Below are 24229 nucleotides of genomic sequence, written 5' to 3'. Positions count from 1 at the left end.
CCTAAGGGCTAGTCTACGTGGCGCAGAGAGCACGTGCACACACACACACACACACACACACACACACCACACACACACACACACACACACACACACACACACACACACACACACACACACACACACACACACACACACACACACACACACACATTATTGTTCCCCTGGCATACACTTAGCCTTCAGCTCTGGTTCATACATGCGCATGCGTGTAAATATATGAGTGTGTGTGTGTCTGTGCACGGTTGCGTATGTGTTGGTGTGCGATGTGTGTCTCATACTGACGGACATAATGTACAGTGACAGTTCAGACCCTATCCTGGTAGAAATTAATGGAGGAGGGCGACATTGATTGCATATGGTGTTCACAGGTTTTGTGTGTGTGCGTGTGCACAAGTGCATTACGTGCATGTGTTAGTGTTAGTGAACGTTTGGAGAAGAGGGGTGTGTGTGTGTGTCGGGTGGAGGGGGGACAGGGCTGAGCATGATGAAGGTGGGGGGGTTACTGAGTGTTATGTGCCGGTCTAAATATAGCCAGCGTCTAAAAGGCATTAGATATTATGGAGCATTGAGGTGTGAACGTTACATGAGGAGGGGTGACACGTTGGACCTCCCATTTTAAAAAGGCTCGACACGATCGTCCCCATTCCCGTCATTACACTGGGGGTCTCGACTCGGTGACCCCGAGCTGGCCCCGACCACATTGATCAACCAAAGGGTGACGACATTTACCTTGAAACAAAGCACACTCGGACATTCCTTCACAAAGGCTTTGGGCTTTCATTTTCAACCATTGGCTTAAAAAGGTGCAGCAGGTACGATTTTTCGTTTTCAAAGCTGAACGTCACGTTTTCTCCTGCTCTCTGCCTCCCTCAAAAGGTTTCTCTGTTATTGAGAAGTGTTGCATTTCACACACACGTGATTGTCAAGCAAGATAAATTCCCCAACCAATCAACCTATTTGTCCGTCCCTCTTGCCCTTGCTTACATTTTCTCCCCCGTTTCTATCCAGCTTTCTCACTTTTCTTTTCTCATAAAATCCTTTTCCCCTGCCTCACAAGATGCTTGCTCTCCCCTAATCTCTCTCTCTCTCTCTCTCTCTCTCTCTCGCTCTCTCTCTCTCTCTCTCGCTCTCTCTCTCTCATAAATGTCCGTCTTTCGCCCCTGCTGAAGGGCTCTGGCTAGATGATGAAGACACGCGGGGGGGGGGGGATGTATCCATCCCCCTGTCAGGAGACGGATGGAGGGCCGTGTCAGGGACTCATCTCATACCCTGATGGAGTGAATGAGCGATTGGGAGAGAGGAAGAGGAGGGGGAGATGGAGAGGGCGAGAGAGAGAGGGCGAGAGATAGAGAGGGCGAGAGAGAGAAAGGGCGAGAGGGCGAGAGGGCGAGAGAGAGAGAGAGACACACACATTGGCAGTGGAGAGATGGCAGGCGATTCCGAAGCAAATTACACTGCTGTCCTTATTTTTATTTATTAATAATTTTTTTATCTGACTTGTGTGCAGTCCGTAGCCTCAGCGCTGCTGGTCTAATTTTAACGCCCTAGCAACAGCAGCAGCACTTGGTGAGGGACAGCAGATGGACCGCGTGTGTGTGTGTGTGTGTGTGTGTGTGTGTGTGGTGTGTGTGTGTGGTGTGTGTGTGTGTGTGTGTGTGTGTGTGTGTGTGTGTGTGTGTGTGTGTGTGGCTCCCCTGGGGTCGTATTGATACATATTCAGTGCTAGTGGATCTCGAGGACAGCAGCAGCAGCAGCACTTCACACACTTCTGTCCTAGTAGGACAGCTGGGGGGTTAGAAGGGGTGTGTGTGTGTGTGTGTGTGTGTTTGCATGCATCTGTGTTTGCGTGCATGTGCGTGTGCGTGTGCGTGTGCGTGTGTCTGTGCGTCAGGGTGTGCCGATTGCCCCTGCTTCGTACAGCACTCCCGACGTGTTTGCGTGCTTCTGACTTAAGGCGCTCGCTGAGCGATTCATCCTCATGTCCCTCATCTCCTCATCTTCACGCACGCAGCACAGTCATGGATTTCGTATCACATCGATTTATGATGAAGGCCAAAAAATCTGATTAATCACAGGAGATGCACCCCCCCTCCCAGTGGGCCAGGGGGTCTGCAGAGAGCCGGCCCCCCTCCTGCCTGAACACACATGCAGACCTACGATAAACCTCCGCATTGATCTGCAGCTTTAGGCTGTCCTGCCTGATGACCCGTAGGCTGTCACTAGTAGATAAGCAGAACACTAAACACTCACTCACTCACTCACAAACACACACACACACACACACACGCAAGCAGAGATCAACTTGAGGAAGTCTATGATAGCTGATGGTTTCAAACAGTTCCCTTCATTAGTATTCATGGAATACTGATCAAAGCACACCCACTCAGGCCCTTATGAAGACTCAAAACACATGCACACACACAAGCACACGTACACACAAAGGCACACAGTGTACTAATGGTGCGTTTTAATATCCATCCGTCTCGGAGGTCCGAGGACGTTGCCTAGCGACACGCACAAACACGGCCCTTTTCCTCGGACGGCGATCTCGCCATCTCGGTTGAACTCAGTGGTGACCGAGCGAAATTCCGAGACAGAATTCAAGATGGCTGCGCCCATTGTGACTTGAAGTATGAACTGTTTTCATTGTGCTTGGACCACTTTGGTGGTTTAAATGGTAATTTCAATCACTCGTATTACTGCAATACTTTACTGCGTCCGTATCTCTGCCTATGTACACAAATATATTGTATTTGTGTCCAGCACTTTGGTCAACTACTGTTGTTTTAAATGTGCTATATAAATAAACTTGAGTTGACTTGACTATGGCCTATAGCCTACTTATATTGGATCGCCTGGTCCTCTGCCAAGGCTACCGCGACAACAGCTTTCCGGTTGGCGTCCATGTTTTCCTCCAACGACCGAGCGAAATAATAAAACGCTTGAAGTGTGGGCGCGGCGTCAGATCCGAGATCCGAGTCGGTTCGCAGAGAATACTCGAACGCAGCATAACTGCAGTTTACGTGTGACACACTACTAGGCCCACTCCAACTACTCCTCTTCCGATTCCTCTTGGAGCCGTTGCTGCTACCGTTCTCAGAGAAGCCAGCGGTACGTGTAGGTATGCATCAGTGTGTGAACAGCGTAAACAAAGCCTCACGGCGCCGTTAAGGAGTGCCGGGGTTGAGTCCTCCTTTAATGCATGATACCGCCTCCCTCAAAAGACAGGAAGCATCAACGTTGACAAGTCAAAGCTAAACTTTGTAGCCCAGCAAAATGTGCACACGCCGCTGAGCAGATTGGCGGCCGGAGTGTGTTTGCATGTGTGTGTGTGTGTGTGTGTGTGTGTGTGTGTGTGTGTGTGTGTGTTGGGAATGGGTTTTATCACTCCACCGTGTTTATGCACCAGTGTAAATAATCTGCAGCGACACACACACACACACACACACACACACACACACACACACACACACACACAACACACACACAACACACACACACAACACACACACACACACACACACACACACACAAACACATACTTTGCATAGGGGGACAAATCCACATATCGGGTGACATTTTGTGTCACATCCACTACAAATGGCCTCCTTGGATTTGGGCTGGAAACCACTTTAGCAGGTATTTTGTTGTCGTTGTCAGACACTGCACTGTTTGGCAGCAGCATCGAAGTGTAGCTGTTTCAACAAGTTGGTATCAAATCTCTAGGGGTGTTCCCACTGAAGTCACGAAAAACAAGCAAACCGAATGCAAAAACAAAATATCTAGCTGTGTTCACAAGAGACGTTATCTCCTTCTGCTTGGGCACTCTTTCCCGGGAATCAGATGAATATTGCTCCGGCATGTGTCCGGCCCCCCCTCACGTTGGAGATGGAGTTCCACACATGTTGTATATATATGATGTATTCTGGTCCATTGATAACGCCCTATTGCAATCAAGCGTTTGCATAGTCTGGAGATGTCAGGCTAGGGATGACCCAGAACATACACATACAGCACGCTGTTTATGAATGTCTGTTTGAGCACTTTGTATTTGGCATAACCCCCCTCCTAACGTCCTTCCCCTTGCTCTTCCCGCCCTTTTCTCCCTCTTCACCGATGAGGACGATGACGATGCTGTGTCCACAAAACGTCGGCGGCAGGCATGCATACAGAAATAGCAAAGAAGCGAATCCCGCCAAGTATCCAGACTGATGACAACCCCAAACACTGCACACACACAAACACACACACACATCAAGCAACGCCATAGTCATCGGGTGAGTCAGTCCTCGAGTCCGTCGGTTAAACCTTCACTAGTCTCTGCTCTGGTCTTTGACAGTACAGTGAGACGCACCGTATAAGTCCACGGTGTTCATTCACAAATTAACATGTGTGTCATTGGATCATTAGTCATCGTGTAATTCGTTTGTCAGTTGAGCCCATGGGTCATGTGGTTAATTAAGTCAGTCAGCCAGTCGGCAGGGGACATCATCACCACCACACCAACCACTCCATTGATGTACCTGATGGTGGTAACTGCCTTCCCTTCGATACGAGGTCTAGACGGGGAGAGAGGTGAAGGGGGGGGTTAGTAGGGAAGGGGGGAATAACGGAGCAGTAGCTGGCTAGCCTGCGAGCTAGCCTCTCTAGCTGGGGTTTCACAACCAACGGTTGCTACGCAACCCGGGTTGCGAAGAAGCAAGGATGTTTTTTCCGGAAACATCATGTTGATCTGAACTTTTTTGTCAGGATTTAACCTCGATTACGCCGTTTTATTCAATCTATTTTTTTCATAGTAAACTGTCTGATTTGGCCCTGGAGACACACTTGCAGCACAGTGTGCCCTTTTCTGTCCTCACGCCCGATTGGTCATTACAGTAAGCATGGTTACCACTGACCACGGACCAATGAGCAGGCAGGGGAACCAACGGCTCTAACGTGGTGGACATTAGGTCATTATTCCCCGTGTCCTCCGTCGGCCTCTTGAAGAAATACAAACAATGAACATCGTTTGAACCACAATAATAAGTAGGAATAACCATCAAGGTTATGTTCCTTAATAGTGATAGGAATATACTACGGCTATTACTGTCACTATCAATAGGACTAATTCAAATATCATATTGATGGTAATAGCATAGTCATAGTAAGAGTTGTACAGTAATAGACATAGCAATACTGTAATAGTATATACACTGAGAGATCAGGGGTGGTAAACTCAATCTGTGCAGGGGCAAACGAGCGCACAGCCCTCACGTAGCAGAAGGTTTACAGTGCATGCTGGGACTTGTAGTTCAGCGCATCACGGGAGTTAGAGAAGAAGAAAAAATGAACGCCTGGGCCTTGTGTTGACGCACGTCTCATAGGTTTGATAAAAGCGATGGTAGTTTATCCAAACGACCATCGCTATTTATCAAACCTATGAGACGTGTGTCAAACACAAGGCCCGGGCGTTCATTTTGTCCAAACATGTGGAGGAGGTCGATACCTTGGAGCGGGTCTTGAAGGTCCTGAAGGCGCTGGTCTTGAAGATGACCCGGTTCCTCTTGCAGAGGATGAAGGCCACCATGCCCAACACCACCAACAGCAGCGCTACAGGGGTCATCACGGCCAGCAGCCACAGGTTAGGGAGGAGTCTTCACTACAGCTACACACACATACGCACACGCACCGGGGCAACACACACACACAAACACACGCATGCAGAAAGAGATTACATTTATATAATCTGCCTTACCTGCTATTTGTTATAATGTTTCCGAATTTTTATTTGTATAACTGTTGATAAAAGTACTTTGTGACTTCTTGTCTGTGGAAGGCGCAATACAAATAAACTTGACTCACTAACTGGTGACAACAAATGTTTTTTGTATTTTATTCCGAGAGAGAGAGAGAGAGAGAGAGAGAGAGAGAGGAGAGAGAAGAGAGAGAGAGAGAGAGAGAGAGAGAGAGAGAGGGAGAAGAGGAGAGAGAGAGAGAGAGAGAGAGAGAGAGAGAGAGGAGAGAGAGAGAGAGAGAGAGAGAATTTTGAAATATGGAGAGAAAAATAGGAAAGAACAACAGTGGGAAATGCAAAAAGGAAATTGAGTTATATTGCTCCTGTTCCCCTACAGCGCCGCTGAACACATTTCCCCTGGGTATCTCCTCTAGTCATTCATTTATTCAAATACTTAAAACCTGTACCTGAACGCCGGTGCGTCTGATACCCAAGTCTAACCAAAAAAGTATTCTCGGACTTACTGTGTTTAACATCAGGACATCATACCCACAAAGTCGACCGGCACATAGGTCTCTGTTGGGATTAAACCACTACTCAAAAGACCCAAGAGATGGATTTAACAAATTCAATACAAATTCAATTTTCATCCCTCTCCCCGTTTTCCTCCAAAATGATTTGAAAGGACTGCAGCCACCCGGAGAGGTAGTGAAAGCTACGCTGCTTACTATGGATATGCCCTGAAGCCCCATGCAATTCATCATTGCATTCTACAAGACTATTTCAGCATTATATTAGCTCTCTGGCGGTAATCTTGCCTATGGGACAGAAGGCTATTTATTTTCTGTGAAATTTTGACCTGAACTAACTAGCAGTGATGTGTCCAGCAATTTCATGATATAGTGCAGTTTTGGGATTTTCTTATTTTGACGATCTAAATACCAATCCGACCAAATAAGTCATGCTTGTCCAATGATAGTAGAAGGTGGCAGCCCCTGAATTGAATTCAACTGAACACGGGGAAGACTCAACAGTATATTCACATGGTTTTGCTTGTTTTTCTGAAGCATCTATAGACACTAAGAAAAGCAAAAACACAAATCCAATGCATTCTTATTATGATTATTGTACTATCATTTTACTTAATTGTACTTGAATAACAAAGGTATTCATTGCAACATTAAGGAGATTCATGGACGTATGAATGACCTTTAAGAACACAAGAATACGCATCCTTCGCTCTGCATCAGCAATTTACAATTAGGGCGTTTAGCAGAGGCTTTTATCCAAAGCGACTTTCAACGTTCAATACACACATTGACACACCGACGGCAGAGTCAACCATGCAAGGCGACAGCCAGCTCGTCTGGAGCAGTTAGGGTTAAGTGTCTTGCTCAGTGACACTCCTCCTAACACTCAGCTAGGAGGAGCTGGGGATCAAACTAGCAACCTTTCGGTTACAAGACAACTGCTCTACATCCTGAGCTAAGCCGACTCCTCAGCACACACCCTCAGACCACCTAATACCAAGCTCCGCACCGCGGGCGATCAGGCTTTCTCCGCTGCTGCCCCCAGACTATGGAACGCCCTCCCTGACCACCTGAAGGCCCCACAGATCACAGCTGTTTTTAAACTAAACCTTAAGACTCATCTTTTTAAAAAAGGCCTTTTGCTAATTTGTCTTTTACCGTGTATGTATTATATGTTTTAACAACCTCTCTCTCTCTTAAACTCTGCAGCACTTTGAGATTTTCGAATGGAAAGTACTCTCCAAATAAAATGTATAATTATTATTATTAATAAAAACGAGTACAGAATCCAAAGGCCAGACAGCTCCAGCTTACGTTCGGCCTGTACTTGTACGAAGTAGCCCAGGGTCAGGGCCATGGTCTGGGAGTCCAGGGTGCTCAGGGTCTTGGCGGCTGCCGTGCCCAGGATGGGCTCTCCGTTGAGCTGGGCGTAGTAGGTCATCTCCGCGGGGTCCTTGGGTCCTGCCAGGCGACGCATGCTCACCATCTGGACCGGGGGGGGGGGGGGTAGAAGAGAGAGTCAGACGGCATGGAGACGAGATGGACTGGGTTTAGGGGTGGGAGACAGTCGATTCTGCGGTGCATCGCGATTCTGTGTGGAGCGGTTCCTTCTCGATTCAGATGAGTTAATAATCTGAATTAAGAAATATATAGATATTTTATTCAATTTGTTTGCCTCCTGCAACATTCTGTTCAGCAGAGAGGGATAATTTGAGTAGTTTTACAATTATTTAATTTTTCTTCAATGTGTATTGGCCAAGCTGATTTGTCTGGACGCGATAGCGATTCAGCCTACGCTTAGCATGCACGCAAACTCACAGCCAGACACAAGAACGACGCACAATTTCTGATTCTTATAATTGACTAAGAGCAGCTTTTTCTTTAATGACATAGAAAAGAAAGATTAGAAAGAAATGAAAACTAAATCTGTTTATTTTTCACCTACTTCTATAGTGTGTTGTAATGCAAGCTGTATTTGTGACAAGGTTTATCTCTAATAAAATATTAGACAAGGTAATTAATCTGTTGATTTCTTTAATGATCATCACGAAAGTAGGAGTGATTAGCAAACTCTGAGTAGAAAATTCAGATGTACATCAATATTTTTAAATTCCTGCATAAAATGTGCATGAAAAAAAAAAAATGCTTTGAGATGCACCAATAATCGTTTTAGAATCAAATCGTTGACCTCGGAATCGGAATCGAATCGTGAGGTGCCAAGAGATTCCCTCCCCTAACTGGTTCAGCAATAAATCCACGCACGCCAACCTCGCTCCACGGAACAAAGAGGCTCCCTGCGAGGGATGCGCTCGCAAGTTCCACATCCTGCGTTTCCTGCGGATGCTTTGATACGTGCGCGCAGGACGCCGCAGCGATTGCTACGCTGACGGAATGCACTGGAGGATAACCCAGGGAGAGGAAGCGTCTGCCTCGCCTCATCCATCATCAAACGGTTATTCCTTCATCTCTTTCTCTTTTAAGTGGATGAATAAATCATCGGGGCTTAATCAAGTCGAGTGATTCCATTTGTCGGGACGTGCGTGCGAGATGGTCGCGCGTACACCCTCTGAAGAACGCCAGTGTACGCTCCACTTTTGAGTGTCTGAAGCGGTGTGAAATGGAGGCGCCGTTGGGGCAGCTGTCGGAGACACGGCGCGTGTGTTCAACTATCGCCCGTAAAGATCAGCAGGGCAGAACCAGGACCGGCAGCACGAGAGAACAGCGCACTTTAGTCCCTGGGATACTGACTCCTAGTTAGTCCAGACAGTTCAGATCATGAACAAATCGTTATATTGTCATAGATCGTTAGCTCATAGCATAATAAGCCCGAGGCATATTTTAAGGTTTATCTTGTATTTAGCATGCTAAGTGTTATATTAGGCAGTGATTAGGTAGTGATTATGGAATGTAAAAAGCACTCTGATTCGCTTAAGATATAGCCAATGAGGAGCAGTCAATCAGCAGCATCAGAGAGTAGAGTTAGGTTGGACAATTTAGACCAAAATATAACTTTGATGACTATGACAATCATGCTATCAGGCTAACGATATGTAAAAGTGTGTGCATTCGTATTGTTTCCTACAATCCTATATTTATTATACCAATATATTTGTAATATATTTACAATATATTTTGCAATACATTTACAATATATTTTGTAATACATTTACTCCGTCCTTCGAGGAGACGTCAAACCGAGGTCCTGACTCACTGAGGTCATAAAAAGATCCAGGGTACTTATCGCAAAGAGTAGGGGTTTCCCCGGTGTCCTGGCCCAACCAGGCTCATTCAGTCTGGCCCCCTAATCATCCTCTTGTATGATTGGCTGACGCATTAATTCCCTCCCTCTCCACCTCAAGCTGGTGTGAGGTGAGCGTTCTGGCGCCGATTGGCTGCCGTGCATCCACCCAATGGGTGCTACACACTGGTGGTGGTGAGTGAGGTCCCCCCCTTCACTGCAAGCATCTTTGAGTGCTAGAAAGGGCGGGGCTTTTGACGCACCGAAGCCCCCCGGGGCAGAGTACCTGTACGGTGTATCGCCCCCAACGCTGGAGGCCCTGCGGACGCGGGCCAACCTGGGCGCCCTGACGCCCCGCCACCAGGAAGAGCTCGGCCAGACGCTCTCCATCAGGCTGGCGAAGCTCTGGTAGCTGGTCTCCAGGGAACCGGTGTCCACATCCTGGATCACTGGGAGGGGGGCGACCGAGGTTCAGTCAGGAGGGAGAGGGAGGGAGAGAGAGAGAGAGAGAGAGAGAGAGAAGAGAGAGAGAGAGAGAGAGAGAGAGGGAGGGAGGGGAGAGAGAGAGAGAGAGAGAGAGAGAGAAATTAATACAAGGGAATATTAAAGGTCCCATGACATGCTATTTTATGTATTCTTTAATATAGGTATTAGTGGGCAACTAAACCACAGTATTCAAAGACTTCCCGAAATTCAGCCGTGGTGCAGAGTTACAGCCACTCCGAGCCAGTCGCACATTGAGCTTCCCTCAAATGCGCTGTTTTGGTGTCTGTAGCTATGATGCAAATGAGGAGGAGCGAGGCGGGGTCAAGGAGGAGGGTGGGGGGTGTGGCCCTGAGCAGCTTGCAGCACGGTACCATGCGCTCTGTTTACAGTGGATCTATCGCAATGGCGAGGCGCACACAGCTTTAGCCGTGTTCTGTAAATTATCTAGAACACACGGGAGTCCTGGAGCTCTATATCTAAATATTATCTATAGCCTACATAGATATCTATATCATATAATACATATTATCACGGCCAAAAGCTGTGTGAGTTGATATTATGAATCTCAAACGACCGCGTTGGGTTCTCCGACGTTCCTGGTTCTTCAACGTCCACATCAATGTGAAGTAGACTGAACCGCGACAAGGAGGAGAAAGGGATCGTTGCCGGGCAGCGCTTAGGCACCTCCGCCTCCGGCGGTGGTCCCTCAGCGGGGCTCAAGCGGGAGACATTCGCCGCCAACATCCCTTTCTCCTCCATGTCGTGGTTCATGTTCTTGAGGGAGTCAAAGCCAAAGTTCCTTCCCCCCAATTAATTCTCAACCTTGGCTGAGATAACCCCCACTACGAGTCTCGTTGTAGAAATACCAGAGACGAGAGTCCGACGTGTTATGCGCCATAACACCAAAAGCAGAACGGTTATCCAAATAACAAGGAAGTGTACAACACTTGCGTTACAGTCCTGGAGCTCTATATCTAAATAATATCATATAATACATAGATATCTATATCATATAATACATATTATCACGGCCAAAAGCTGTGTGCGCCTCCAGACGATATTATGAATCACAAACGACTTTGTCGGGTTCTGCGACGTCTCTGGTTCTTCCACTTTCACATCAACCTGAAGTCGACTGAACCGCGCGCTGCCTGCTGCCGGCTGCCCGCTGCCGGCCGATGGTGCCTCGTGGCAACCGGTGGCATGTCGCAGTTCATGTACTTCAGCGAGTCAAAGCCAAAGTTCCTTTCCCCCAATTCCTTCTCAACCGTGGCTCAGATAACCCCCACGACAGTCTCGTTGTGGAAATACAAGAGATGTCAAAGCACCGACAAGAAACACTTGCGTTACAGTGTGTGTATTCACACACACACATGTGGCGCTCGCACGGTCGTGTCTCATTGGCAGGCCAACGTCTCTGGGCGGGCCAGGCAGAGTAAGGGGAGGAGCTTGGATGCTTTATGACGTCCTAAATAAAGACATTCCAAATCAGCGCGCTTGAGCCTCCGTTTTTTCCAAAGACGAGTAGAACAGCCAGTGCTCGTTTTACACCAAACGCAAGTTTTAGCCACTGGGGGACCATAGGCAGGCTAGGGGAACTCATATTTATGTTAGAAAACCTCATAAAGGGAGATTTTCATGTCATGGGACCTTTAAAGAGAGTTACCATTAGTATAATTAAACATATTGAGAGAAGGAGAGGAAAGTTCAGCAGTGGGAAATGCAAAGGAGAAGGAGTTGGGGGAGATCAGAGAACGGCATTCTGTTTGAAATGCGTCCGTTCAGAAGCCGCTGTAGAGTGACGGTCACACACCAGCGCCCCGCTACCCCCGCCTTACCCTTTAACACACACACACACACACACACACACACACCACACACACACACACACACACACACACACACACACACACACACACACACACACACACAAGGACACCACCTGCACCCACAAACACACACACAAAACACACATACACAAAGACACCATCTGCACACAAACACCAGCACCCCCCCACATACACACACACAAACACACAAACAAATGCTCGACAAATGCACACGCATGCTGTGACAAACACATAATCGGGGGCTCAGTCGATGTGATCTCCCCTCCCCGTCTCTTCGAGGATGCTGTGCATGAAGCTTCCATCGGTTTCTTTCCTGTGGTTTATAGACCAGAACATAAGATAAGGAGTCCTTTTACCTGTGATCACCCAATAGCTCTTTGTCGCCGCGGACGTGTTCAGGTTGTGGTATTCTAGGGCTGGATGAGAGAGGAGAGAGAGGAGAGAGAGAGAGAGAGAGAGAGAGAGGGAGAGAAAGACAAAGGGAGAGGGAGGGGGAGAGGGAGAGAAAGAGAAAGAGAAAGAGAAAGAGAAAGAGAAAGAGAGAGAGAGAGCGGGAGGGAGAAAGAGAGAGAGGGAGGAGAGAGGAGAGAGGGAGAGGGAGAAAGAGAGGGAGGGGAAGAGGGGGAGGGATAGGGAACGGGAGAGAGAGAGAGATGTGTTTGATTTCAACAACATAGATAAACATACATAAATCAACAATGTGTCAAAGAATCATTAAATAATAATCAATCTCATTAAGAAAAAAAACATGTTCAAATCCATTCAGAAATTGTCGGCTACATCTCAACAGCGCGAGTTAAGGCCTTCATCCTCTTTGAGCACCATTCCGTAAACCCATTAATCCCCGTTCCCCGCTCCCCGACACGGTGGTGACTGGGCCCGTGTTGAGGGATTCTGACAGTAAATGCTTGGATTAAATGGAGCTGAAAGGGAAGCACAGCAACTGACTGCTGCCGCGACCCGACGTGGGTTGACCACCCACTCAGCTCTGCTCTGCACCGCCGCAACGACGGCGTCTCTATCTACACCCCTCATAGGGCCAGCTGTTTACAGCGGGGTCCAGAGAGAGAGAGAGAGTCAGGGAAAACCGAGGTGTCCGGGCAAATGTAGAGGTCCGGTGATTATGTGTGCTATGTCCTCACCCACCTACCCCCTCACCTACCCCCCCCCCTCCCCCCCCCCCCCAACCCTTCAGTGGTTTATTGAGAACACAAATAGATTCTTATCTAATCCAACCCGGGTAAAATTAGTTTGTTCAGGGGACATAGACAACAGATTTCCTGAGGGCACTGTTCGGCTGATGGAGGCTTTATAGCTCCTGGGTTTTATTTGTCTCTAAAATTGGAAGGAGGCGCTATTAAAGGTGGGGTAGAGGATGCGCGAGTGCAGCTCATCTAGCTAACGTATTAGTCTGTGATGAAACAAAGTTTGGTTCCAGTTTTTGATTCTACCATTGCTTTTCTTTAGCAGCAGCTTAAATCCAAAGCAAATTAAAATGAAATTCAGAAACAGGACAGTAAAGAGCAGTTTATGGTTTGGCTGACAATATATACATATATTAGTGCTGCCAAGCGATTAAAATATTTAATCGCGATTAATCACATTAATGTCATAGTTAACTCATGATTTTTCTATGCTAAATATCCCTTGATTTCTTTGTCCCATTGATTTTTCTCATTTTAATGCTCTTATCAACATGGTATCGTGCATCGGCTTGCCTTGTGCAAATGTTTTTTTATTGATAACAACATTGGCATATACTGATCAAAACAGGACGATACAAAAAAAAAGCCTATAGTGCAATTGAACGATTAAACGAACATACAAACATACTGCCTTGAAAATAGCGGTCAGGCTACTGCTTCTTTGTTTTGAGCCCAAAAAAAAAAAAAATATTGCGTTAATCGCGCGATAAAAAAATTAACTATGTTAAAATTGGTATGCGTTAACGCCGTTAATAACGCATTTAACTGACAGCATTAATATATATATATTATATATTATATATATATATATATATATATATATATATATATATATATATATATATATGTACACATATATATTTAATTTCAAACCTAAAATCTCGTCAGCTGTGAATAAAAAACACCCCCTACAAATGTATTCATAATCATTCATGGGAAACATTGCTAAACGAAACTCTGCTGTTTGAGTGGGAAGCTGCAGACCTGACATACATACGTCCATGAATCATGGACTGGCCTGGAATGAACTTCAACACACCGGGCTGTGTGCGTGGCTTCAACTACCAGCAGCGGTCCAAGCGGAAAGGGCAGGTCAACATGTGGTGATATAACATCACCAGAATTAGCATGTCAATGGATTCACTTTCTAAAGGGCAAGTAAACCCCAAAAAATCACAGCGCTGTTTTGGTCTCACAAAGTGTGGGTGATTCTTTTGTGCTTTTTGACAAATATTTAGCTGTGCTCCCTATCTCGAAGAACGTGTAGTGGGTTTGGACAATGTTTGACCACAACCCTGGCTTTTTCTCCCTTGGCACCCAATGTCCTTGTCTTTTCTAAACCTTTCGTTTTTTTTGCCCATCACATTATTTCCATTTTGTGGGCTCCTGCTAAAACGGGGGGTTTACTTAACCTTTAAGAAGGTTAAAGTTTATAGAGCTGTTGGACCCTCCGTTCCAATCCTTTGTAGAGGATCTTCTATTCGTCCAAGCATTCATTATTCAGTGGAAATGCAGAAATACTTAACTTTAAGCAATGGTGAAAAGTGATCCTTTTCTATGGCGGGCAAAGGATATCAGTGTTATGTGAGACCCATACGTTCACAATAGAACTCAGTATCAGAGCTCGGCGTAGATCATTTCTCCGACCTCTCGTGAATTGAAATGAATACAGAGAGCGGTTACTTGGTTGGTTCCTCCTGTCTCGTGTTATTTCTAATGCCGTTCTGGGAGACACGAGTAGCGAATCAATGGAGCGCAATCAGCTCTCCGTCACCCGTCTCCTGTAACCGCCACCTCCCTTGTCCTCAGTTATTGATTTTTTTTGACCGTGGAATTAAATGTCGAAAGTTACCATAAAAGTAAAAAAATTATCGATGACAAAATCCCGGGTTTGTCGGGTGGGGGGGGGGGGGCTACTTACGCTCGGCAATGAGAAGGGGGGGGTAGAAGAGGAAGTATCCCACCAGCTCTGCGGTCAGCTGGTTGAGGAGGCCGCTGGAGATGGTGCCGTTGAGCAAGGCGTCCTGGTTCCGCACCACGTACACCACCGCCACGGAGGGGGAGGCAGGGACCTGGGACACACTCTGGATCTGGAGGGGCGCACACACACACACACACACAGACACACACACGCACGCACGCACACACAGCCACACGCACGCACACGCGCACACACAGCCACACACACGCACGCACACACAGCCACACGCACGCACACGCGCATACACAGCCACGCACACGCACGCACACACAGCCACACACACACACACACGCACGCACGCACTCGCAAACATACACACACGCACGCAAACACATCCACACACACAGACACACACACACGCACGCACAAACACACAACCACACACACAAATAGACAACAGATATACAAAGAGACAAATTAGGGGAGTAAAATACTGTATAGTAATACCGAAGCTGTGTTTATGCTTGACTTGTGTAGATGTAGACACACACACGGGTGTACAAATGCACGTGTGTCCGTTTGTGCGTGTGTGTGTGCACGTGTGTGTAAATATTTGTGTGTGTGTACACGGATGTGCATCCCACCGCATGACACCCCCGGCAGAACGCACACAAATTTCGGCACTGCAATTCCAGAAATACTCAAAAGACGTTCTTTGTTTTGTTATTTAAATAACAGGCGCATGTTGGTTTATTGATAACCGTGCGTCTGCGTCACCATAACAAAGTGGATGATATGAAATACGAGAAACGCTCATCGCATTTATCCCTATGCATGAATACTTCAGGAGATTCATTATAAATGAACCCTATATATGTGTGTCTGTCAGGCCTGTCAAGACCTAGTTTACCAGCATGGTGGTACATATAAATATATTATATATAAATACACATATATCCCCCAGCCATGAAGGAACCTCGACAGTCACAGAGAGACAGAGAGAGAGAGAGAGAGAGAGAGACACAGACAGACAGACAGACAGACAGACAGACAGACAGACAGACAGACAGACAGACAGACAGACAGACAGACAGACAGACAGACAGACAGACAGACAGACAGACAGACAGACAGACAGACAGACAGACAGACAGACAGACAGACAGACAGACAGAGAGAGAGAGAGAGAGAGAGAGTACAAAGGGATGCATGGCGGACTAAACAGAAGCTACTATAAATACATCGGAGGGAAGGCTCTCTAGGTTATGAAGCAGCAATGCACTGCATTAGTAAGCATGCAAAAGGAAGTCTGGAAGAACGATTACAAATCCAGAATGCTGGCCACATACGGCCACCGAACCCATCATTCATGGTTAATGCACTTTACATCCAGGCCATAGGGGGTCATGAATTGCATCGTTATCCTTGAACTCCCTATTGCAATTTCCGGCTTTCTTCCTCCGTATGAGCTGTGCAGCAGTCGCCAGCGGGCAGGGAATAAGAACATGACAATAGGAGCCACAGCAAAGACAAGGAGGATTCATGTGGAGGTCTTGACTATCACTAAGTCCCCTCACTGGCCCGTCTCTCCGCTAAACCCACGGCTAAAAGAGGCGTGGGTCTCTCCCTCCCTCGCCAAGACCTCACAGTTTGAGTATCCCGTTCCGTTGATGAGAGGAGAACGGCTGGGAACGTCATTACACTTTATCCCTCAAGGTCAGTATTACCCCCCCCCCCCCCCCCCTGCTAATAACCCTCTGATATTAAGCAGCACAGATAGCAGGGGGGACAGATGAGGTATGAGGAGGGCCGGTAGGACGGGGCGTACCTCCACGGTGAGGCGGCTGTAGGTCTCCAGCACTTTGTCCTGGGCCTCGTCAAAGGCGTTCTCCAGCCGCTGCTCCAGCATCTGCACGAAGCTGCAGGAGTAGATGTTGTCCGTGGGGCCGATGAAGCGCAGCACTGCGCGGGGAGAGGGGGACGGACACAGGCTTAGAACATCAGCCGGAGGCGGCAGAAGACACCGTGGAAGCTACTAGACAAACGTTTGGAGAAATGTCTGGTTCATCATCACCTAGAGAGTTAAATTGTATTATAATTTGTAACTATTTTTATCATCTCTCTGATTTGTTGCCGTTGTCGTTATCTTGTTTCATCATCAGCTGAGATATTTCCAGTCTCTCCACAGACACTTGCCTTGACGGCACTCTCTCAACAACCAGAAAGAGAACATCGATCGGCCCAATCGGTACAACTCCTAGCCGGTTCGCAACAGTGTTGGCAACAGCTCAGAGCAATCAAACCACCGTCGATCAAACAGAAAGCGACGGGCAAAGCTTGAAAGCCCTGGCAGCAACAGCAGCGTCCAACTGCCACAGGACTAGTTGGATATTTAAACACCTTAATGACCTGTGGTTTTAGCAACCTATTCATTTATAAACCTGGCCGTTGATTTCTCTGTGGTCGAATTATGCCTGATGGTGTCCATTGTCCCAGGTGATCCAACCTGGCACACGAGAGTCAAACATCGCCACGGTAATCGGTTTACACCGTGACACGCTCCCTTTGTTTCTGACGGGCGGATCTGACTGGGCCGAGCTAAGCACACACACAGGACTGATAGTTAGAATGTTAAATGCCAAAGAGACAGGACTGTTGACCGGGCTGTTGAACAGCAGCACGGGGCGAGTTCAGCTCCTGTGCGGCCGCCAATGATGTGGCATCATGTTGGGCAACACGTGATCCCGTTGTGATTGACCCGTATGCCTCAGTGGAGAGACTATTTGGAGTGAGACTGGAGATACATGACCCCCATATGGTCCACACACATCAACACTAGTATCACACACACACACATGCGCACACAGAGACGGACTGGCTTAGCTTTATCCATCAGCACACGGATTATGATGTAACTATTCCGTGTGCCATGAAACCAAGGTGAGTGTACGAGCTGGAAACAGGCCACAGAGTAGGCTACACCCAACACATTTTGGCTAGACTTTTATGGTGTTACTTAACTAAAGGTGACACAAGGGCTTAACAGGAGCCTGTTCTCTTAACTGCGGCCAATCATTCCAGCTTTTTTTTGTTATTGTGTTAACAGTTTCGTCGTTGCAGTCGTGACCTTTCAACAACATGTTCCGGATGTTACGTCCGTCTTTGAACTCGCGTGTTAAGCGACACGTTTGGACATGAACGGCCTCGCAGACCCCCAGCCGAGGCAGGCACCTGGGCAGCATGTTCACTGGTCACTCACCTGTTTTCAGCTGCAGATGTACACTGGGGGCCGGCAGCCATGTGGCCACTGGAACCAGCACGGCCTTGACCAACGGGGTGTGCTGCCTGATGTCCGACAGCAGCTTGTCAAAGCCGTAAACGTTCAGGGCCTCCACCACCAGCGAGGCGATGTAGATGGTTTTCCCGCTGGTGACGTAGTAGGCCAGCGTGACGTTGTAGGGGCTGCAGGCGTCCTGCTCCATCTGAGATGGAGGGAGGGACGTGAGAGGCTGCGATCGGCGGCGCTGTTGTTGGAGTTACCTCGGATTTTGGTCTTACAACCACCCGGGTGTACACACGTTGTTTTCATCTTATTTAGTTTGAAAAAAATTCTCGCCGTCTTTTCTTTTTTTTTCCCGCATGTGTTTGCGTCGTTGTTTCTTATTCACATCAAGTATTCTCAAAATAAATGCATGTGTTTCAAGTATAAATTGAAAAAAAACACGACTAAAAGCCCCCTTGGTAGTGGGGTTTGAGGACAGGAAAACAAATGAGGAAACACACCCCGTTCCACTTCAAGGGGACGGCTCTGCCCCTCATTCTGACCCGTGATGTGCGCACCAAACGGGAGACCAACAATTAGTGGAGAGTCAAAGCTAGTATTAGGGAAGTCTGTAGCCTGTGCTAGGTGTGTGTGTGCATGCGTGTATGTGTCTGTTTGTGTTTGTGTGTGCGTGTGTTCGTGAACATGTGTGCTTGTTTGTGCGCACCCGCATGCGCTTGCATGCGTGTGTGACTGCATGCGTGTATGACTGCATGTGTGTTTGTGTGAGTGTGTGTGTGCTCATGTGTGCGCGTGTGCGTGTGCAGGCGTGTGTGTGTGTGCTTGTGTGTATTTGTGTGTGCGGGCGCAGGTGTGTGTATGCTTGCTGCGCGTGCGTGCGTGCATGCGTGCGTGCGTGCGTGTGGTTCATCCCACTGGGGGGCTGCTGCTGTTGCTACGGGCTGCTTCCTCCGCTCTCCTTCACCGAGGAAGTGTTTGTCAACTCCCTCCGGTTATCCTGTTTGACTAAAAATATCCCTGCCTGGCTTTCTATCCATCTATCTATGTATTTATGTGGCTATGTATCTATGTATCTATATATATATTTATCGATCTATCTATGTATTGATAGATCTATGCATCTGTCCATCTATGTTTCGATATATATTTTTATCTTTATTTATCCATCTTTGTATTTATCTATATATTGTCGGTATCGTACGATCCATCTAATATCTATCCATCCATCCATCCAGTGGCGTAACTATCGGTAAGCAGGGTATGCGGGCGCGTACGGGCCCGGGCCAATCAGGGGCCCCAAAAAAATAAAATAAAAAAATCACTCCGAACCCCCCCCCCCCCCCCGTCAACAATCGCTACGAACCCCCCCCCCCGTCAACAATCGTGACGAAGAGGGTGGGGGGGGGCCCGCCTTGAACATCCTGCATACGGGCCCGTCGTTGCTTTGTTACGCCACTGCATCCATCCATCCATAATAATGTCAGAATTTCTTCCACAAACAGCTTGGTTTTAAATGTAAGAGAGCATTTCAAATATCAAATCACATCATCAACCTAGCTACCTCGTTGTGTTTTCATTCATTCATACTGTGTTTTATTTTCTCTGTGTTGACCGTGAATGTGTTCTCTCTAACAATTTGACCATGATCATGTAAACCTAATGTCAATGTAAATTGCACAATTGACTTACAAGTGCAATAAGCACACAGTTGCACCGTATTGCCATGAGATAATGTTATTGTAAGCCGAGGCGGCCAATCGAATCTTTGTATGTTGGCCATTCTCTTTGTTCCATCCACCCTTCTGGTAGAGAGCTCTCCTGTCTCTGCTCACCAATATACGGCCGTAGAGAAGGGAGAAGAGGGGGACAGGAGAGAGAGCAAGAGAGCGAGATAGAGAGCGAGAGAGAGAGGGAGAGGGAGAGAGAATGGGAGAGACAGAGAGAGAATAGGACAGAGAGAGGGTGAGAGTGAGAGTGAGAGAGAGAGAGAGAATGGGAGAGAGAGAGAGAGAGAGAGGAGAGAGAGAGAGAGAGAGAGAGAGAGAGAGAGGGAGAGACAGAGAGACAGAGAGAGACAGAGAGAGACAGAGAGACAGAGAGAGAGAGAGAGAGACAGAGAGAGACAGAGAGAGAGAGAGAGAGCGAGAATGGGAGAGACAGAGAGAGAATAGGACAGAGTGAGAGTGAGAGAGAGAGAATGGGAGAGAGAGAGAGAGAGAATGGGAGAGAGAGAGAGAAAGAGAGAATGGGAGAGAGAGAGAGAGAGAGCGAGAATGGGAGAGACAGAGAGAGAATAGGACAGAGTGAGAGTGAGAGAGAGAGAGAGAGAGAATGGGAGAGAGAGAGAGAGAGCGAGAATGGGAGAGACAGAGAGAGAATAGGACAGAGTGAGAGTGAGAGAGAGAGAGAGAGAATGGGAGAGAGAGAGAGAGAGAGAGAGAGAGAGAGAGAGAGAGAGAGAGAGAGAGAGAGAGAGAGAGAGAGAGACAGAGACAGAGACAGAGAATAGGACAGAGAGAGAGAGAGAATGGGAGAGAGAGAGAGAGAGAATGGGAGAGAGAGAGAGAGAGACAGAATAGGACAGAGAGAGAGAATGGGAGAGAGAATGGGAGAGAGAGAGAGAGAGAGAGAGAGAGAGAGAGAGAGAGAGAGAGAGAGAGAGAGAGAGAGAGAGAGAGAGAGAGAGAGAGAGAGAGAGAGAGAGAGAGAGAGAGAGAGAGAGAGAGAGAGAGAGAGAGAGAGAGAGACAGAGAGAGACAGAGAGAGAGAGAGAGAGCGAGAATGGGAGAGACAGAGAGAGAATAGGACAGAGTGAGAGTGAGAGAGAGAGAATGGGAGAGAGAGAGAGAGAGAATGGGAGAGAGAGAGAGAAAGAGAGAATGGGAGAGAGAGAGAGAGAGAGAGAGATGGGAGAGACAGAGAGAGAATAGGACAGAGAGAGAGAGAGAGGAGAGAGAGAGAGAGAGAGAGAGAGAGCGAGAATGGGAGAGACAGAGAGAGAATAGGACAGAGTGAGAGTGAGAGAGAGAGAGAGAGAGAATGGGAGAGAGAGAGAGAGAGAATGGGAGAGAGAGAGAGAGAGAGAGAGAGAGAAGAGAGAGAGAGAGAATGGGAGAGAGAGAGAGAGAGAGAGAGAGAGAGAGAGAGAGAGGAGAGAGAGAGAGAGAGAGAGAGAGAGAGAGGAGAGAGAGAGAGAGAGAGAGACACAGAGACAGAGACAGAGAATAGGACAGAGAGAGAGAGAGAATGGGAGAGAGAGAGAGAGAGAATGGGAGAGAGAGAGAGAGAGAGAGAGACAGAATAGGACAGAGAGAGAGAATGGGAGAGAGAATGGGAGAGAGAGAGAGAGAGAGAGAGAGAGAGAGAGGAGAGAGAGAGAGAGAGAGAGAGAGAGAGAGAAAGGAGAGAGAGAGAGAGGAGAGAGAGAGAGAGAGAGTGAGTGAGTGAGAGAGAGAGAGAGAGAGAGAGAGACAGAGACAGAGAGAGAGAGAGAGAGAGAGAGAGAGAGAGAGAGAGAGAGAGAGAGAGAGACCGAGACCGAGACCGAGACCGAGAGAGAGACCGAGACCGAGACCGAGACCGAGACCGAGACCGAGACCGAGACCGAGAGAGGTGGGTGACTGGTTTCTAGAGACAATGAGTCAGTCCTGGCATCGACTGTCCCACAAGCTGCCTCTATATATAGTCGACACGCTACGTGATGAAAACACGATATGGATAGACAGAGGAAGGAGAGGTAGGCCGTGGGTGGCAGACAGACAGACAGACAGACAGACAGACAGACAGGGCAGAATGACATAACAGAAAACCGAGTAAGAGCGATGAAGGTTGAAAGGACAGGTCTTCAAAGCAAAAATTATATTTTTATGTTTAATCATTTATACACACATATATATATATATATATCTGAAGTCAGTTGAATTTGTCAGCTGGCTCATGTGCACTCATGTCCCGCTGGGCCTGTGTTGTGTGTGTGTGTGTCGTTAGTAGAGAGATCACATCATCATTTCTCTAGGTTCAAAGACAGAGGAAGAGGAAGAGGAAGAGGCGGGAAGTGTGTGTGTGTGTGCATGCTTGTGTGGCTGTGGCTGTGCATGACGTGTGTGTGTGTGTGTGTGCATGTGGCTGACGTCTGTGTGTGTGTGTGTGTGTGGCTGTGGATGACGTCTGTGTCTGTCTGTGTGTGTGTGTGTGTGTGTGTGTGTGTGTGTGTTGTGCGTCTGTGTCTGTGTGTGGCTGTGGATGACGTCTGTGTCTGTCTGTGTGTGTGTGTGTGTGTGTGTGTGTGTGTGTGTGTGTGTGTCTGTGTCTGTGTCTGTGTGTGTGTGTGTAGTCTTTGTGTGTGCGTCTGTGTGTGTGCACTCTTGTTTGGCAGTGTGTGTGCGTGACGTGTCTGCTACGTGTGAGCTTAATAAAGCTTTCGTTCGACCTCTAGGGGGCAACAGAGTCCTCCACAACAGGTCCTTTCTCTTGGAGCCCCCCAGGCTGTCATTAGCCCCCCCACAGGGTCTGGCCCTCCAGGCCGGGGCCCTCGTGGAACCAGCGGGTTGGGGGGGCAGGCATGACGGGGGCCCCGTCTGCCAGGAGACGGAGAGCGCCACCCGATGTTAAGGAGACTTATTGCATCTCGCGCAGAGCGTACACGCTGCTGTGCAGTTGGCGGTAGTCTCCGCGCTGCAACCCTTCTCGCCAACGGGACGAGAGGCAACGGCGTGGTGGATGAAGGCAGTTGGCCGTTGGTTTGAGTCTCGGCTGTGTGTGTAGGCCCCTTTTGATACAACCCTCCAACTGGCAACCCATAACCCCCTTCTTTCACAGCGGTGTCATCAGAGGACAAACACAAACAGGTGTCCCTCATTACACTAATGATGGTCTCTCTTTGATGTGCCGGAGCCTGGTGGTGGTGGACTTATCTTCACTAGCTGGGTCTACTTCCTGTGCCCTGGTGCATCAAAGGAGCACACCCATCGTTAGGGAGGGAGATTATGAGTGACACCTTTGTTTATCCTGTGATGAGGCCTCTGTGAAACGGGTCTATACAGCTGTTAGAGCAGCTGACCTAGGCCCAATCCCATTTCTACCCCTTCCCCTTACCCCTTCAAAACAAGGGGGAGGGGTAAGGGGAAGGGGTAAGGGGTAGAAACGGGATCGGGCCCTACTGCGGTGACTCTGGGAGATGGAGAGCGGAGGGAGGCTGACCTGAGCACTAGCGTTGGTGTCGTTGAGCGCTCGCTGCAGGGCGTGGCTCAGCCCTTTGGCCAGATTCTGCTTCAGGATCAGATCGAGGCGGTTCCGGCGCAACTGGATGGACAGCACTAGAGGGAGGGAGGGAGAGAGGGAGAGGAGAGGGAGAGGGAGAGGGAGAGAGAGAGAGAGAGAGAGACGGAGGGAGAGAGAGCGAGAGCGAGAGAGAGGGAGAGAGAGAGAGAGACGGAGGGAGAGAGAGCGAGAGAGAGAGACAGACAGACAGACAGACAGACAGAGAGGGAGACAGAGAGAGTGAGTAAGACACACAAAAAGACAGAAATAAAGTGAGTATATTCCCCAACCAAAGCACATTGCCCTCGGTGCGTCCCAACAACCTGATCCGAGGGGTTCCACCCACACCCACCCGTTTTGAGCCAGTACTTCTCGGTGATGTTGCAGGGCAGCGCCCCTTCCTCGGAGGTGGCACTGGGCGGAGGCTCCGTGGTGGTGGGCAGAGCCGGCGTGGTCCGCTCCGGGATGGCGGCTGCGCTGGTGGTGCGTGTCTTTGCGCTGGTGGTGGTTCTGCTGGGGGTGCTGGTCGTAGCAGCGGCGGCGGTGGTGGTGGTCGTACTGGTCGTCGTTGGCGCAGGTCTGGTCGTTGTGGCGGCGGTGGTGGTGGTGGTGGTGGGGGCGGTGGTGGGGGCGGTGGTGGTGGTGGTGGTGGTGGTGGTGGTGGTGGTGGTGGCGGCGGTGGTGGGGGTGGTGGTGGTGGTGGGGGGAGCAGTGGTGGTTGGAGGCGTGGTGGTGGTG

The 24229-nt window shown here is 48.5% G+C and overlaps 1 protein-coding gene across 1 annotated transcript in view; it reads right to left on the bottom strand.

The window, feature by feature from the left end:
• The window catches only part of kiaa1549la (KIAA1549-like a), a gene marked incomplete at its 5' end in the record, with an annotated part of 49277 nt that overhangs the window by 23333 nt on the left and 1715 nt on the right, over nt 1-24229 (bottom strand). The window contains 12 exon segments of the mRNA XM_030366031.1: nt 4527-4562; nt 5492-5630; nt 5632-5650; nt 7564-7735; nt 9774-9871; nt 9874-9936; nt 12180-12239; nt 14950-15118; nt 16778-16911; nt 18209-18431; nt 23432-23547; nt 23844-24229. The exon segment at nt 23844-24229 is cut by the window's right edge and continues 673 nt beyond it. Of these exon segments, the coding sequence (XP_030221891.1) occupies nt 4527-4562; nt 5492-5630; nt 5632-5650; nt 7564-7735; nt 9774-9871; nt 9874-9936; nt 12180-12239; nt 14950-15118; nt 16778-16911; nt 18209-18431; nt 23432-23547; nt 23844-24229 (1615 nt within the window).

This window comes from Gadus morhua, chromosome 9 (assembly GCF_902167405.1).
Source record: "Gadus morhua chromosome 9, gadMor3.0, whole genome shotgun sequence".
Taxonomy (NCBI): domain Eukaryota; kingdom Metazoa; phylum Chordata; class Actinopteri; order Gadiformes; family Gadidae; genus Gadus; species Gadus morhua.
Note: the sequence above shows the minus strand (reverse complement) of the source record. Positions and strands in the feature narration are given on the sequence as shown.